Source organism: Pungitius pungitius, chromosome 12 (genome assembly GCF_949316345.1).
Source record: "Pungitius pungitius chromosome 12, fPunPun2.1, whole genome shotgun sequence".
In the NCBI taxonomy this organism is placed as follows: Eukaryota; Metazoa; Chordata; class Actinopteri; order Perciformes; family Gasterosteidae; genus Pungitius; species Pungitius pungitius.
Window position 1 is genome coordinate 11,227,534 of NC_084911.1, and position 16,919 is coordinate 11,244,452.

At 43.9% G+C, this 16,919-nt stretch overlaps 2 protein-coding genes across 2 annotated transcripts; both read right to left on the reverse strand.

Moving 5' to 3' along the window:
• Positions 1 to 5: 5 nt before the first annotated feature.
• Positions 6 to 6,617, reverse strand: kat2a (K(lysine) acetyltransferase 2A). Its single transcript, XM_037476809.2, has 18 exons — positions 6,249 to 6,617; positions 5,762 to 5,885; positions 5,522 to 5,667; positions 5,243 to 5,332; positions 4,902 to 5,083; positions 4,595 to 4,786; positions 3,952 to 4,058; positions 3,342 to 3,446; positions 3,041 to 3,177; positions 2,736 to 2,944; positions 2,535 to 2,661; positions 2,022 to 2,132; positions 1,801 to 1,944; positions 1,581 to 1,695; positions 1,477 to 1,513; positions 1,239 to 1,302; positions 1,084 to 1,168; positions 6 to 935 (listed from the first exon to the last, which is right to left on the reverse strand). Exons 1-18 carry the CDS (start codon positions 6,471 to 6,473, stop codon positions 742 to 744), a joined length of 2,394 nt encoding a protein of 797 aa, XP_037332706.2. The 5' UTR covers positions 6,474 to 6,617; the 3' UTR covers positions 6 to 741.
• An 856-nt stretch (positions 6,618 to 7,473) lies between these two features.
• rab5c (RAB5C, member RAS oncogene family) lies at positions 7,474 to 16,210 on the reverse strand. The gene is made up of 6 exons (XM_037477006.2): positions 15,992 to 16,210; positions 11,155 to 11,441; positions 9,517 to 9,668; positions 9,261 to 9,383; positions 9,077 to 9,170; positions 7,474 to 8,707 (listed from the first exon to the last, which is right to left on the reverse strand). Exons 2-6 carry the CDS (start codon positions 11,318 to 11,320, stop codon positions 8,580 to 8,582), a joined length of 663 nt encoding a protein of 220 aa, XP_037332903.1. The 5' UTR covers positions 11,321 to 11,441; positions 15,992 to 16,210; the 3' UTR covers positions 7,474 to 8,579.
• Between the last annotated feature and the right edge of the window lie 709 nt (positions 16,211 to 16,919).

A 16,919-nucleotide genomic window follows, 5' to 3' on the forward strand; every position in this document is an offset into this window, starting at 1 on the left:
AATGCGTTTTGTCATCGGTTAGCAATCCTTTAGAATGTTTAAAATAATGAGGCTTAATGATAAATAATTTGCTCTCTTTAGGTCAACAGTCCAAATAAAATTCAACATAAACTAAAGCTCTAACCGTCATATGTTCAGTGTTTGCAATTTATTTACAACCGCATTATAATTATCCACAGACCAACTGATTGAATTGTTGACTACAACAGACTACTTAGTGGTGTTTAAGTGTTTTAAGGACTTCACACCAGAAGCAACATTTGTCTTTTTACACATGAAAGAGGGCTCGGATGTTCAAGTGTCTGTCAGTAACGAAAGGCAACGTGGCTTTAGGTCCCGAGGTCCAGTTTTCTAAGAAAGAACTCTACGTACATCTCTGCTACAGGGACAAGTTTTAAGCAACTTGGTACAAACAAATGTCATTACATGCAACAAAAACCAAATCAATCATACTATAAATAATGGTGGAAAGTGTGGCATGGTTATAACTTGGACCTATAACTTTGGTACACTTAATGAAACACGTAGCGTCTCGACCCACTGAGAGTACTTGAAAGGAGCAACGTAAAGATAATGTCCTTTTGACACTTTGCATTGCTCAACTTGATCGGATGACTGTGCGTCTGTTCCCGTCATGTACATACCCTTTTATTAACTCAGATATGACAACAGCTTGCGATGTGTTCTCTTTTGTCCGGGTGACTGAACGTCTGTTTAGAAATCTGAATAATTCTGCGGATCTCATTTCTCAATAAGTCCTCCGTCCTTTAATTTGAAGTAGAAGAACTTCTCCAGGGTGTTGGCACTCTTGCAGTACTCGCTGTCTGGAGGGTTGTACTCGCGACAGTTGGTGATGATTCGCTGAAGGTCGGCAATGAAAAGCTTCTTGGTCACGTAGTATCTGTTCTTAAGTCTCTCCGTCATGGTCTTCAGGTCTGTGGGAGGGAAGAAATTGAAAGAGGAGAAACAAAGATGCCTGTTATGATGTGATCAAGAGAAAGTGTGTGTCGTTAAAGATTGTTTTGTATCCGCAGAATGAAGAGCATCGATACAGCAGAGAATAAAAGCCGTCTGATCGCTCACCGATGGGAAAGCGGATGATCTCGTAGTAATCCGGAGCCTCGGATTTCTTCACGGGCTCCATGAAGGGCCAGGCATCGGGGTGAGTCTGAAGGGAGAAAGCCCCGGTTAGTGGCGGCTCCTGTTGCTCCCGCCTGGTGTGAGCGGTGGAGCCTTACCTTTATCTGGGCCAGGAGGTTCTTTAACATGTTGTATAACATGTCAGGGTCCTTTACCTCTTTCCTGCAAAATATATGGGGAGGAACGTGTGTCAAATATTGGATATAGGTCTAGTCATTGGTAAAAAAAAAAAAAAAAGTCAGCCTGAGGGATACAACCAAGACTTTCTGGATTCATAGTCTAAGAATCCAATTGACTAAGTGAAATCAATCACAATCTCTCACACCCACACCTTACCCTTTATCCTTGTTATTGGGCTTCCATCCAGTCTCTCCTGAAAAGATAAAAATGAATGTAATAAAACAGATCATTTTTTGGTTTAATTTTAACGAAATACTCACTAATCCCTGGAATGCTCTCCACCGGGATCTGCCGAACGCCCTCTTTGAAGCAGGTCAGACCGGGGTAAACCTTCCTGATCTGGCTCTGTTTTCGCTCTATCAGCTTCTTAATAATCTGTTAGAACAATTAAGAATGATGTGATAATAAAGATCCAAAGACACACAGCGGGAAAACACATGCATGTTGACTTTGATGAGAAGATGCCGCAGCCTCACGTACCTCCTTCTGTCTTTTAATGATGTGAGAGAGCTCCGTGTACGGGATCCTCGGGTTCAGCTCACATTCCATGAGGGTGGCTCCCTCGTAGTCTTTGATGTATCCCAGGTACCGTCCTTTCGGCACTTTGATGTCTTTGGAGAAGCCCTGCGAGGAAAAAACGAATTACTGAAAAGGACGGCGTTTGGGGAGAGGAGCCAATGCTGATGTTATGCCCGCAGTACCTGCTTCTTGAAGTAGCCAATGGCGTACTCGTCGGCATAAGTGAGGAAATAGAGGATGTTGTGTTTGATGTGGTACTCCTTTAGGTGATTCATCAGGTGTGTACCGTAGCCCTACATTTAAAAAAGTCACAAGAAAACCCACCATCAAAAGGATCTTTCAATAATTAAAAAAAGGCAGAATAAAAAACATTGAGTAGCCGTTTCTTTCTTTACGGAAGATCAACCAATACTAAAAGGTTTAAGAAATGCTTAAAGTCATATCATTTATGAAAGGAAACTGAAAAACCAGAAGGGTTTCAGAAGAAGTTTCATTAAATGAAGATTGCACACTACACAAGTTATGATAAATAATGAGCAAAAGGACAAAAACCTTTGTTGCAATATTCACAAATGATGTCATCTTAACATGTTCTCAACCCACGGTCTCATCATTTAACAATTAATTTCTTACTTAAAGTCATAAGCACCGCGTGACGGGTGGTACGCTCGATAAAAGAAATGGCCATCAGGTACCTTAACTTGCTCATTGGACGTGACGGCACAGAAGACTATCTCCGTGAAGCCCTGAGTGGGAAACATCCTAAAACAGATGCCTCCGATGACGCGGCCATCCTTGATGAGGGCGAGGGTCTTGTGCTTCCTGCGGAGGTCGGACACATCAGGACAGCGTGCCGATATTGGATGGCGACACGTGGTAAGAGAACATGTACCTACGGGTCAAACACCAGCCGCGTTATGTACTCTTTGGGCATGCGAGGTAACTGGTGAGAGAAGACGTTCTGCAGGCCGACCAGCCACATCAAAATCTTCTTGTGGGACTTCTGGGACAGCGAGTTTCCGATGACGTGGAACTCTATGATTCCCCGCCTCTCCTCCAGCCTGGCGGTCTCGTCCCGGGCAGCGTTTGGAGTGAGAAGGTTGGTCTGGCGATATAGAAACAAAGTGAGCACTAGAGTATACATGTACATGTTTGTACTCAAGACGACCTTCAACCAATCCTCCGAGAACAAACGACCCACCTCCGGTCCGAGCATGGCGGCAGGGTCAGTGATCGTCATCATGACTTCATTGACCAGCTCCATTGGAATGTCTCCCATCACACGGATCCGCTTGGCGTCCTCCAGCGTCAACACCTCCAGCAGTTTGCGTTTCTCCCCTGAACATGGGGCCACATTGCTCAGATCAAAACAATGCGAGGAGACCGTTAATAACAGGGGTGTGTGTGTGTGCGTGCGTGTGTGTGTGTACGCGCGCTTTCCATATTGCACAACATGTGATGCTGTAACTGCATGTGAGGTGCATGTGAGGTGCATGACGTACCGGTGTTGGGCTCTGCGGCGCCGGCGTCCGAGCTGCCCAGAGAGGACATGCTGCTGAGACCTTTGGGCAGCGCGGGGGAGCCGGACCCCGCAGTGGGACTGATCCCTGCAGTGGAGGGAGGCCAACGGACGGGTTAACAATTACAAACAACACAACAGGAACGGTGATGACAGCAAAAGCAGCTACAGTGTTTTCATAGAGGAACATTTTGGTACTGTAATATGTATACAAGTATAATACGGATTGGAAGGTGCATTGTTCCACACATATGAGCACTTTGCATGAGTGACATGTATGAACGATGGTATAATTTCTCTTTTTTTTTTTTTGTTCTTAATCCGTTTCATCATTTCCCCGGGTTCTTTGCATGTTATAACGTATGAATTCCTCCTATGGGAACCAGTAAAGGCATCATTTCACATTCTGTATTATATAATAGACTAAACATCTGCATTTTTCAGTCAGTTACATCCTGCCTGAGAGTAGCAGTGCGTGATCAAGTGACCTGATGGAGGATTTGGGTTGAGAACTCTTCATATGCAAGGAATGGTCTGGTCTCAGCCCGAGAAAACAACAGTTTATTGACTAACGGGTCGACCATCTGCCGCACCGGTCTGATGTCCGAGCTGTGTGCCGTCAGAGGCAGGCATGGTGAAGTCAGCCTCCCAGATGGGTGAATTATCCCCATAGATTTCCTCCTCCAGCATGGACAAGAACCTGATGACATTCAGAGTCAAATGTTATCACAAGGTTTATACAAGTTATAGTGTGATTGGTTCTCTTAGGCCGGAATTAAACCTCTCAAATGACAAAATGTCACTGTTTCAATTAGAAAAGTATTTGCAATAATAATGACGAAGCTATCAAGTCTTTCACATGCATAAAAGAGAAAACACATAAGACATAAACATAAGACAAAATATACAAAAGGTGAACAGACATGAGACACAAGTTCATATATAAAATACCATATGCGGCCTAAATAAATGACTGAATTTTTAGTGAAGTAAATATCTACAATTTTTTTTAAATTGTCTAGAATTATTTTTCTCCAGACTTGAGAATAACAACTCTTTTATACCAGTTGCTCAACAAAAAAACGGGATATGGCATTTCCATTTCAAATTAGGGATGAAATATATGATTTAAATTTTAAAAAAAGCTGCCCTGTTGAATCTAAATCTTTTTAACCCTTCAATTACAGAGCACGCACACAGATGCAAACACACCCACAGTATTTCAAGTCAGCTTACTTGGGAAAGTGTGTGAGGATGAGTGTGCGTTTCTCTGGTAGCAGCTTGTCCTTCTCCACTCTGAACTTCTCCAGGAGCTGGCGGCGGGTCACGGTGAAGATGGACTTGAGCAGGCTGCGTCCGAACACGTGGGTGGTTTCATAGCGCGGCAGGCTGTCGTTACTCTGGGGGACGTGGCAGTAGCAGAGCCACCTAGGAGGCATCGAGGAAAAACACAGTTATCCTCCGTATAAGATATCGGCATCCACAGCGATGTTGTGCAAGTAGAAGAGTGCACCTGCTTCCTTTAACAAAGACACACACACACCTTGTGTAGTCCACTTTGTATGCCGTCCCGTCGTCTTTCTGGGTGCGCTGGCGATACTGCGTCGGTGTCTCCAGCTTCCAGTAATTTAGGCACAAGAGGAACATCTTCGACAGCTCAAACATGGTCTGCCTCTCCTTTGGTGCCAGGTGGCTGAACTTGTACTGAACAAAATTCAAAACCCCCTATGGAGGAAACGGAAACCAAAAAATAAACGACAACGAGGAGGTGTTGGATTTGAGCAAAAAGCACAAGAAATGTCCGGAGGGGATGCTAACGAGGCAGCGTGTTGTTTTGTTCCTGCTGGTAAACCTCACGGAGGTTCTTCTACAGTAGTAGACTACCTGCTCTATGTTGGGCTTCTCAAAGGGTGGACTTCCCAGGGATCCTTCTACGACCGGCTGGCTCATCTGCAGGATGCATTTCCTCAGCAGCTGATGGGAACAGCACACACACAACAACACTGGGCAAATCAGGAAGATTTATTGCCAAATGATGTTAGACATGCATGGCGGTTGGTGCATAACAGGACAGTGTGACACACACACACACACACAGGTAATTCCATGTTTTTTTTTTCTCTTTCTTAAAGCACCTGTCACATTGAGATCCACTTCCCTCACCTTGAACAGGTAGAAGTAGACCTGTTTGGTGTCCGTGTCCTCCTCTTTGTGAACAGACATGAAGAGGTTCTCCACATCCACCACCATCCCCAACAGCCTGTTAATCTCATCCTCAGACACATTCTCCAAGTGGGACACGTGGTCAGCTGCAAGGGAAACATCGGACCCATGAGAAGTCTGCGCAAGATGGAAGACAAAGCGGAAAGGCAGGTGTCTGGGTGGAGGCGGAGGAGTTTGTACCCAGAGCATGTCCACAGCTGCGGCACAGCTCGCTGAGACTGGCTGCTTGCTGCTGCAGGTCCATACGTGTGGCCGAGGGGGGATTTGGGTTTTTCCATCCGTTGCACTTGCATGTGTCACTGGCCTTGGGAAATGAGCAAAATGTGATGAACACAGACACACACACACACGAATGGCGTTGAGTGACTTGCTGCCGTGTCTGTGAGTCAGTGGAGGACCGAACAGTTCGCGTTGCGTTTAAGCCAGCTGACAATTCACGCAGCTTCAAAATAACAAACGTTTATGTGACTAGCATAAAGTGGACTGCGGACTGTCTACCTAGCTAGCTAGCAAGCTAGCCACCTAGCTACAAAAGTTACAATTTAACACCAAGTCATTGCGCTACCGGTCACGTTTTTGTTTGACGGTTCAACGCCCCATACGACCCCGCTAATGGTGCCCGATGAGTGCTTTGTTGTGGTGAACTTTGGCTAGCTGAGCTAGCTACCTTGCAGGCGGAGAATACGCCAAGTTTCTCAAGCTTTTTCGCCCGTGGGAAAGCTCGGACTTGGGCTTTCTTCTGGCTCGCACGCTGTTGCTGGCTAAGTCCCGGTCTCGCCGGATCACTGTTCCCTGACCCGGAGCCTGTCGCGGCAGTACTGGACCCAGCTGACCCAGCGGTCTGGGCTTGGAGAAGCCGGGGTTGGGAGGCCTGCGCCGCCGGGTCCGACATGTCCACGCTGCTAGACTCGTCCTCTGCTCCCGTTTACCTCACGTGCTGCGTTCAGGGGCGGTCGTCGAAATGAGATTTAAGGGAACCGCAGCACTGCTCAGAAGCTGAAAGTCCTTTCTCGTTATAACAAAGGCATTAAGAATTTCAATTACATTTGAATGCAATTCATTTTACACTGGAAGCGGGGCATTTTACATATGAGCCTTTCCAGTATTTGTCGTTTTGATATCGGAGAATTACGTAATCAAACCGAAAGAGATATTGTTCAAACTACTTCGGGAATAATCAACCACATGTCACGATATTAACGTAATTCCTGAAAAATATTCAACCCCCTAATTAGAATGTACTATATTGAATGTTCACCGGACGACCAAGACAATCATCTTTTACGTTTGACTTCACAGTTGTGTAGTTGTTTTCAGCGCCCTTTCGTGGTCTCAGGGCTTCACTACAGCTCTGGACATATCGAGAGTAGATCACTAGTAAAATGAAGGAGTTTAAAATGGAGATTAGAGTTAAACTCATTAAATATCATGAGCGTTTAATCAGGGCAGTTCAGGTGAATGTAAATATACCGTACCATCACCTTTGGTAAATTATTTTTAAAGGCATTGTATTCATTAACTTAATACATTTAAAGGAGACCGACTTAACCATTAAGTACAGTATATCTACAATAATGTTGCCTTAGTTAACCAAAAAGGAGTTCTACATTAAGCAATATATAGTCTTAATTGCACTTCCTCTACTAGTAGGTAAGTTTTAAAAATGTAACCATATTTGGCTTGGATTAAACATTGTGGCTCAAATATATCTGATACCCGACAGATATTTACAAATTAGTCGAAAGAATTTGATGGCAATTATATGGTTATTGAATCAAGACTTTGACATACTGGTCCATCATAAAAATATATTGTTTGAATACAAGATAATTATCTTTAAATTAAATTAACAATAACACATTTAACTTTACAAATGATTGCAGGCATACAGAAAAGATATGTTCCTGTTTATTGGTAAATTACATTTGATTCTTTATCTACCCAGGACCCCCCCGACAGTACGGTTGTGCTAGTTGTTGATGCCATAACATGAGGACATTACAGTTGAAGGCAAAACGAGAGAAAAGAAGAAAAAAAGGAAGCAGACAAGAACATCCCGATTCAAAGATGATGAAACAGAACTAGTGGATTTGATACCATAGATCTTCGGAAAAAAATATATATAATTAAGGTTGACAAAACATAATGCAGACATTTGGAAGATGTTGTTCAAAAGTGGACTACTGATACACTTGAAAAGTCTGGTACAAATACAGCAACGTTGTCAACATAGTTCTGATTTTGGTCTTTAATGTATTTGTAATTACACAATTCAAAAATACTACATTAATGCTAAAATTACTTATGGTGACAATGTTAAAGTATTAACTGTAAGTGCTTTGATAACAAAAAGGTGATTGAAAAAACTTTAAGGCTTCAAAATCATGTTGAACAACCTGCGTCAAAAGAATTTGAACTAATAATAGTGATAGAAATGTGTAGATTGAATAACCCCCCCCCCCTGCTACTGCTTCAAGTGACACACAACCATGTTGGAAATACTTAATAAACATACGGTGCTGGAGAAAGCCAGAGAAAGAGGGTAAAGGACAGGGCCGATGAGCCTGCTTATAGAAAGTCCTGTAATCTCCCCCCCCCACCCCCCACCACACACACACAAATACGAAAAAATGCTGGCCATAGTAAGTGCCGTTGGTAATGACTTTTTATTTCTTTTTTTTCCTTTCTTCATCCATGAATGGGACATGATCTCTCATTTCCTTCCTCCCTCCCCCCAGGTGATGTCAAGTGTCCATCAACAATAGAGAGCTCATGAACTGGAAGTCCTGGGGTTCAAATAGGACTGCGTAAATAAGCCTGCTGGTTGGTTCAACCGTCAGAGATGCCGGGCACTTTACTGGCCACTGGACTCATTTGCCAGACAGTTAATTGGTGCTGATCGAGTGGTTTGGTTTGACCAATGGGACGTTGGGCATCGAGCTGGCTGACATCTGGTCTTGTTGATCGAGGATCGGTCGGATCAGCTGACTCGCGTTGGCTAGTTGCTGCGACCACAGCAGTTGCCGCCTCGGTCCTGTGACGGTCCGTCCGTCAGCACCACGCCGCCTCCGGATCGTCCACCACTGCCCGCTCCACCCTGAGGCTCGCTCTTGGGGAGCTTCTTGGCTGTTTTGGATTTGGAGTATGACATAATAATTACTGCACTGTTTTTATTATTCAGACATTTTATTCTATTATTCCAAGTCCGAGGGGATAGCGTTCCATTTCAAAATCGAAATTCCACTTTAACAGCTGAAATCATTTGAATATTTAAGTACTAATTTGTACTACAAGAGACTTGATATATGTGATCCAGTCAGTGGCCACTTAAAATAAGGAATTTTAAGATTCTGTCTCTAGGAAATTATATTTCCAAATATATAAATTGATGACTAAAATAATAATTGGCAGGAGAACTGATTACCAACTCAGACCATCAAGATAGCTGCAAGTCCATTTCCTGTTGGAGCAGTCAGCAATGCGTGCGGCACTTACCAATAGCCATAAAAATCTCATTGACATTCATCGCCGTCTTGGCTGAAGTCTCCATGAAGAGCAAACTGTTGTCATCCGCATATCCCTGTGCTTCCTAAAGACACAGAAGAAACAGACCAATAAGCATCAGAGGGTCTCCAAAGAAATGTAGACTGCAACATCAGAGGGAAGACCCCCCCTTTACCTGGAAGTCGATGGCTCTCTTGTTTGCCAGGTCGGCTTTGTTTCCTGCGAGGGCGATGACTATATTTGGGCTGGCTTGTCGCTGCAGCTCCTTCACCCAGTTCTTTGCACGTGTGAATGTATCCTTGTAGCAGAGGAAAGAACACAAGACAAGTTCTTTTAAACTCCAGATGAAAGTTTTATGTGCAAGTTGAAAGACCAAAGCCGCCTGGCGAATTGAGCAAATCATCATCAACGTCGTCGTCCACGGGACTCACTGTGCTGGTGATATCGTAGACCACGATGGCGGCCTGGGCCCCCCTGTAGTACATGGGGGCCAAGCTGTGATACCGCTCCTGTCCTGCCGTGTCCCAGATCTCAAACTTCACCGTTGTATCATCCAAACATACCGTCTGGGTGAGGAAGGCCGCTGGAAAGAAAAGGTTGTGCATTAGAAAGAATATCAGCGCATACACACTACACAGTAGGAACCTTTAAGAAAAGCAAAAGACTGTAGAAAGAAATAATTTTATTGACATGACACAAAGCATATAACTAGGGTACTACTGGAATCCCTTAAATTATTTGTTGTAGTACTAAATACAATAAGGCACGCACTTAGAAAAGAGAACAGAGAGGAAACACTTAACCAGATCGATAGCGAAGCAAAGCTAAGAAAACATGAAGAGGAGACTGAAATGCACAATACATACTTTGCATTTTAAAAACTACTGTGGTACTTTACTAGGAGGCACAACTGCCTACAACTTGCTTACTCAGGCGAACGTCACATGATGGGAGAAAACAGAGCGCTCACTTGCACACAGCTTAAAGCTTTGTAATCTTTGACCGGGCATTCAGCTGACCACAAGCTTCAGCAGAACAAAAAACATGCTGACTCTGCGTGAGCGCCGAGCATCCTGTTCCAACATCCTGCAGCCACATCACGCAGGAAACTTGGAAAATATATATATATATATATATTTGGTCAACCTAAAACTAATTAGAACGGACAAAAAAAACAAAAAAAAAACTGCTCCATTGCTAGTCAATATATTAGTGCTGTTGATGATGGAAGTAAATGTTGGAGCCCAATCCATTAGGGAGGCAAATCATAAGCAACTTCAAGTTAGTGATCGATAAAGAATACGAGTGAACATGTTGAACAATAAGCTGGAGGACTCTGCAGCAGGCCTGAGGTCTCAAAAAGGTTTGTGTTATGTGGTCAATTATAGTTGTTCAAGAGAAATTGCTTGTAGATATCATTGGTGCACGTCTGAACGAAATAATGAACAACCCCTTCCCCGGAAGGCTCCAGAGGAAACACGTCACGATCGAGTTACGAGATAAACCTCTGCAAGTCCCCGTGATGAGAAAAAACAATGAATACGGACATACTGCAAAATCTCTAAGCCACAGAATATTCTTGCATAAAACAAGCAACGGTACTCTATTGATGAGATTCACTGATCTGCAGGAGGTCCAGGAAATCCCCATTGTTGGCTCAATCCCTCCCCGTTTCAGAGGAACCTCACTCCTGAGCTGCACACACCTAACAGAGGACAAACGAGTCCTGGTGGTGCCGCTGCTCCTCCTGCACAGGCAACAGACCGGATTAAGAGAGCCGGGCCGCTCCTTGGCTCCTCCGGAACCGGAAGAGACTTGTTCCGCGAACCACGTGACAAGAACACAGATGTTCTTTTTACAGCAACATTTTTAAACAGATCTGATGATAAATGTTCTATTAACTCTGCTGCCTCTGCTTCGAGGCAAAAAAAGCAACAACTTCCTAAGTACAACCTTCCAATAGTGTTATTGAACATATCCATGTACCCCTCAGCGCTGTAAACGAAGAACAGCGTCGATGCCATTATTAAGCAGCGACAGATGTGCGACTCGTGGCTCTGGACCCTCACCTCCGATGGTGCTCTCCTGGTACTCGTGGAACTGTCCTTTGACAAAGCGCAGCACCAAGCTGGACTTTCCCACCGCCGACTCCCCCAACAGCACCAGCTTAAACTGGCAGATTTTGTTGCTCGCCGCTGTGACGTTGGTTCGTGCCGGTCCGCCTCGCCCCGCCATGGTGGGGAAAAACGAGGGCCGGGTGAAGAGAGGGGGAGGGGGGGCAGCTAGTCGAAGGGGGGCGAGTGGAGATCAGGCAGGTGGATGAGCCGGGGGGAGGAGGAGACCACACCGGTGGGACCTGGGAAATACAACGTATTGTTTAGTATGTTAAGCTACATCTAAAAACACAAATCAGGCTTGCCATTAAAACAGCTATCATGGAACAATATTATGGGAGCTCACCATTGGTGTAGTTGTTTGACTAAAAGAAACTAAGGTGAATTCCTTGACTCTACCTGTCAATGTTAACGAAAGCGCATCAGTAAACTACAGCTTAACTTAAACTGTTGTTTTAGACAGCTTGGAGGCCAGGTGGTTGATATGGAAACACACTGCAGACAAACAGTTCATTCAACCATGTTTAGTGAAAACAAGCGCTGCAAGAGGACACTTGGCTACCGTTGCTTCAGCATATCATTAAACAATTCTTATATACAAATAAAATAATTATGTGTTCAAACCATAGAAGCGAGGATTTAGGCTTGGCCAAACGTAAGCTAACCACATCCGTTCCAGTGAGCCATTTCAACAGATATCTGGCCACAAGTTTTTTTTAATAGCTTTTATAGTGTCATGATCTTTGTGGCTGCTTCCATGTAGCAGTGCTACAATCAGATGGCAGTCCAATAGTAACAAGTTTAATCAAAATATTTCAGTAAAACTTCCAGCAGCCATGTTTTGTTTTACAAGTTAACCATCAGTGTTCAAAATTAACCTCAAACTACACACTAAAGATTTAAAGTATTGTATCCAGCATATTTTCAGCCAAATTATCCATAAGGATTGTAACAGCCGACAGACTGCACAAATGATCATATCCTCAACTTCAGTCTGCTTTGCGTATGTGAAACCTTGCCTGATCTTTTTTCAGCCTCATCAGAAGCTGTCTGATGAGGTCAGACAGCTTCTGCTTGGTCAAAGTACAGGAAACACAACTCAGCTCAAAGCAGGAAGTGAAGCTTGCAGGAGACATTTTACTGCTGAGCACATACTCTGGATAACCTCTGCTCGGTCACAGGGGCGACTTAATGCAGAAACCATTCATACCAACAACAAGGAGTTTACACCATTTAAAGGTTAAGAGGGAAATGTGGAGGAACATCCCTGCTGACAGCCTTTAGGGTTCATTTAAATACTCAAATGAATAGTTAAGAGTCTGGTTGTGCTCGGCTTTCTTCTCATCTGGTTCCTGAGGCGGACTTAAGCTTCGACATGGGACAGGAGATCACAGCTCTGTTCACAAGGTATTCACAACCGGGGCTCGCTTGACAGCCTAGCTACCAAGCATGCTGAATATGCCCGGTACCTGAATACATTGTGTTGTGCGGGTCTTTGCGCTTTGTGGTTAAAGGAAGTGTCCCAACTTCAGCATGTTACCAAATGGACTTTTGCTATAGATTTAAATTCAACCAACTTCTGCAGACATCCTAGGCAGTGCACTTAAAGTCTCGCCGGACTCCAACTAGCACACACGCGAGGCTGGACAGAGCCGAGGCAATGCTTCACGGGGCAGCAGAAGGGAGATAAAGGTACTCTGTTCCCTGGGTCACACAGACATGAGGGCTGCACTCGGCAGAGAAGAGCTTTCTCCTGTTCACATTCCTCACTAGAGGAAGCAAAGGAGCGGAAGGATGGACCGAGGGATTTTGTGGCAGGCATGTAAAGACTTTGCATCATGGCTTTTCGTGAACTGAAGCTGTGCAGGAGGGCGACATTTGGCAAACAATCGGCTGGAATTCAAATTTTAGATGAAGGTTCATTAGCACATTGACTATTTAAAATATACTTTATTCTGGCCGAGCGGGACTAATCATTTTAAAATGTCTGTACAAGACATGTGCGTAATATAGACCAGTACCAAGAAGGAAACGTTTACATTGTACACCACAGCTTCATGAGACTTTTGGCCAAGACAGGAAAAGAGAGCTGCAGGCATTCACAGGAGGAATAAAGTGGATTCAAAAAGACATAAAGCGCAACGTCTAGAAGGAAAACACCTGTGCGTGTCCTGGCCTGAAGAGTTGTTTGCTTCCAACATACACTGTAAAACACAAACTATTAAACGCACAAAATTGTGGTTAACTGCCAAACAGTAGTAGTCTGTGCAGCAATCGGAGGCTTTTTGATGCACTGAGACAAGACCTGCACACATCATCAGCAGCCTGCGACAGACTCTGATGGCCTCCCTAGTGGGCTCCTGCGACGGACGCAGGCAAGTGGGCCACAGAGAAAAAAAAACAAAAAGGGGGGAAAGACTGAACTGTTCATCGCAGCCTCCTGTATGTTCTGCTGCGAGCAGTACCAAAAGTACCAAACACGCACTCACTCTTGCTAGGACCTTCGCTGTGGCATATTCAATTTGGCAGTCATTTTAGTGAAAAGTGCTAGGAAAGCTGAACTCAGTCCCACATTCCATTGACTTTAGTCAAACGACATTCTCCGCTGGCATCACTAGATAGATTTAGTTCCAAAAACACAAGCAGGGACTTGTGTTGCTCACTTGGATCGAAGGGTGGGGTCCTAGAGGAACTGGTGGTGTCTGATATGAGAGGCTGCATTGCAATCCTCTTTTTGTGTAAGATGTCCATTGGTCAAAAGCTGTGCGTTCAAGACCTGCAAACTATCGACAGTAAGCTTTCAGCTGTAACACTTGATAACAATCCTGGGGCACGCCAATGAAACAGGAAACGGTCTTGATCCAAGGCAAGTTGTTCAACTGATCGGGTTTCTAATAAAGGATGGCTTAGGAAAGAGTGACAAGGAAACTGAGCACATAGCACAGGAAAGGCGAACATGATACTCATCACTGGCGGTTAGCAAGACCCGAAGGAAATCACAGGGCACTTCCTTTTCTTGTGAGTCACGTTTAAAAACGCTGCCTACCCTAAGAGATACCACTAAATGCCCATAGGCCCAGACAAAAACCTGCACGTTGCTGTGAAATCAAAAAGAACAAAAAAGTTGAACTGAAAAGGTATTCTGTTACCAGGTGAGGTATTTACTCCGTGTACGAGAGGAATCAGTTGCCGTTTTTCTGAGGGGGAGAAGACAAGAAAAGACCCTTTACAGAAGATTCCTTCATGCATTAGAATCAAATCGCATTCTAGTTGAAATTCAAACAAACAAAAACCACTATGCACCTGTGAATGCATTCCAAGAAATGGTCTTTGAAGTTATTCTAGTCTTCTAAAATAGGCCTTACATAGCCCTGAGCAGTTTTTTTCCGCCAAGTTGTTTTTAGTGAGACATGAAAGACACAGCAGTCACAATGTGCTCCTTCATGAAGGACATTAAAGATGTAGTTGGGGACTTTGTTGATGGCACGACAGACCCACGGGCCTAAATACACATAGTCCAACCGTAATCTAGCAGCATCTCAACAACTTTGAGGTTAAATAGTCTGAGGTGGGGGGATTTCCTCAAATATTATTTCTATGGGGCACACAGTCGAGGGGCTTTTTTCAGGGCTGGTGTGAGAAAACGTGTCACCACTTTATAAGGACAAGGTCCACACATCATAAAACCTACAAGAGCTCAGTCCAGAGAGATGAATTCCCTGAGATGAAGTCTCAAAGGTCTGCTCCGTTTCCCTTACTCAGCCAGAACGAAAAGACCCGATGATACCAATGTGAAAACACCTTCAAACACACAACCTCGACAATGTTAATGGGCTCGAATACAAAAACAAATGCAGTCAGCAGTAATGACATATTTCGTTAATGTGTGAAGCTTTGAGGCCTTTAGTGGCCTGACAACAAACTGGGAACCCTATCAACTTATTTAACCTCAAACGAGTAAGTAAAAGCTTGAAGGCAAACTCGTCATCTGAGCAATTCGAAAAGGTAGTTCATTAAAAAAGCGCTCGACAGTGATCAAGTTAAACAAGTATTGGAGCCAGCCAGCTTCAGCGGAGTGACATGCAGCGTTAGTAGACAGGTTGGAGATGATGACAAGTATCTCTATCACCCGACTGCCGTGACGTAAAGTTAGTTGTGGTGAGTGGTCATCTATGACGTCAGTGGACGTTAGCTAACTGTCAGCAGGAGCCGGGCTAGCGTAACCCGACTGATAAATGTTACTCGTGCGAAGCAGCGTTAGTATCTTAATGTCGAATGGCGAAAGTCAGATAGTGACAACACGGCGCTCTCCTGCGTAGCATTAGTTTGCCAATGTATATTGTCGAAAAAATAAAGAAATACAAAACAAGCGTTTATGATCAACTTTGAAGTAAACTTGAATGCTGACAGACGTAGCTAACGTTAGGTTAGCAGCGATCGCGAAATGACGCGATTCAGCTTTCCATTCTTCAGCCACATGTCGTCAGCTGTTTTGACATTTGAAAAAAATAAAAACTCGAGAGTCGTGTCGGCTGCTGGCATAAACGTGTCATTTTGTGATCAGCGATGTTTTGTGCCAAGGCTGTTTGAGCGGCGTGTGGTCTCACGGGGCTACAAACTCCGAGCCTCTCTCCGGCCAGCCCGATGGACATTTCGAGTGAACCCGGACTCGGCTGATAGGTTGAACAAAATGTGACATGGCGAGTCTAAACGCGGTTAACATCTCGTAGAGCAACACAAAAAGCGCGCTTCTCTACGATTATCTCCAATAATTTCAAGTTATTTGACTTACGATACTTTTCCTTCTTTCGCTGGTCTCATCGGCGGCGGAGGCGGCTGTCTTCTTCTTCTTCTTCTTCTTCTTCTTGTGAGGCCCTGGCCTTCCCTTCCGGTTAGCGATTGTTCCGGGAACGTCCCACTAGTTCAGCGGCTGCGCGAGCAATTTACAACAGCTGTCTGCACAGCACTGCACACGGCACCAACTAGGCCGTAGTCTTGGTTTAAATGTGCCAATAAAGCACCATGTCCTCAGCGAGTTGTGAACACTTCGTTCAACTGAATTATTGATTGCTTTTATGTTTAAGGTCAAAGCTAAAATTATGTAAAGTCGAGTTTGATTTGAAACTGGCAAATTAAGTTCCAGTACTGCAATTTACAATTTTCTAGTATTTCCATATTATGCCGCTTTTCATTTGCATTGCAAACATTGGATTGTAACTTTGCAGATTTAGATGAATAATACAAATTTAAATGGACTCATCAAATAGTATTATTAGTGAAAAAAGCAATTACGATCAGCTGTTGTCATAAGTGAGGCAGCCCACAAGTGCGGGACCGGGATGCACTGGGAAGGTTTTAGTGAATTAAGAGTTTGAACAAAAAAAGGAACAGGTTCTTTCTTTGTTTTGAAATAATTGCATCATAATGTATAAACTATAAACATATTTATGAAACTACAGGGTTTTTTTTACATTTTGTAAACATATTTTCAAGTGAATTTACTATTATTATTCAAATTGAAGTTGATTCAAAGACAACACGTCAAGTCCTCATTTTCCTTATTTTAGTTATGAAGCCACGAACCCCCTGTCGATCCACTGCGACCCCAAACGCAAAACAAACTATTTATTCCTTACATTCATTAATTAATTATCATTTTTTAAATCATGTTACCAGTAAAAGTATTTTAACTTGGAACTAATCAGTGCTATTTGAGTGCT

Excerpts from the sequence above, each read along its gene's own strand:
- kat2a (XM_037476809.2), bottom strand. The coding sequence starts at position 6,473 with ATGTCGGACCCGGCGGCGCAGGCCTCCCAACCCCGGCTTCTCCAAGCC. Across the intron at positions 3,178-3,341 it reads CGCCGCAGAGCCCAACACCG|GGGAGAAACGCAAACTGCTG; the intron begins GTACGTCATGCA and ends CCCCATGTTCAG. Across the intron at positions 2,662-2,735 it reads ACGCGGCTGGTGTTTGACCC|GAAGCACAAGACCCTCGCCC; the intron begins GTAGGTACATGT and ends CGACCTCCGCAG.
- rab5c (XM_037477006.2), bottom strand. The coding sequence starts at position 11,320 with ATGGCGGGGCGAGGCGGACCGGCACGAACCAACGTCACAGCGGCGAGC. Across the intron at positions 9,384-9,516 it reads TCTACGATATCACCAGCACA|GATACATTCACACGTGCAAA; the intron begins GTGAGTCCCGTG and ends CTCTGCTACAAG. Across the intron at positions 8,708-9,076 it reads TGAGATTTTTATGGCTATTG|CCAAGAAGCTCCCCAAGAGC; the intron begins GTAAGTGCCGCA and ends AATCCAAAACAG.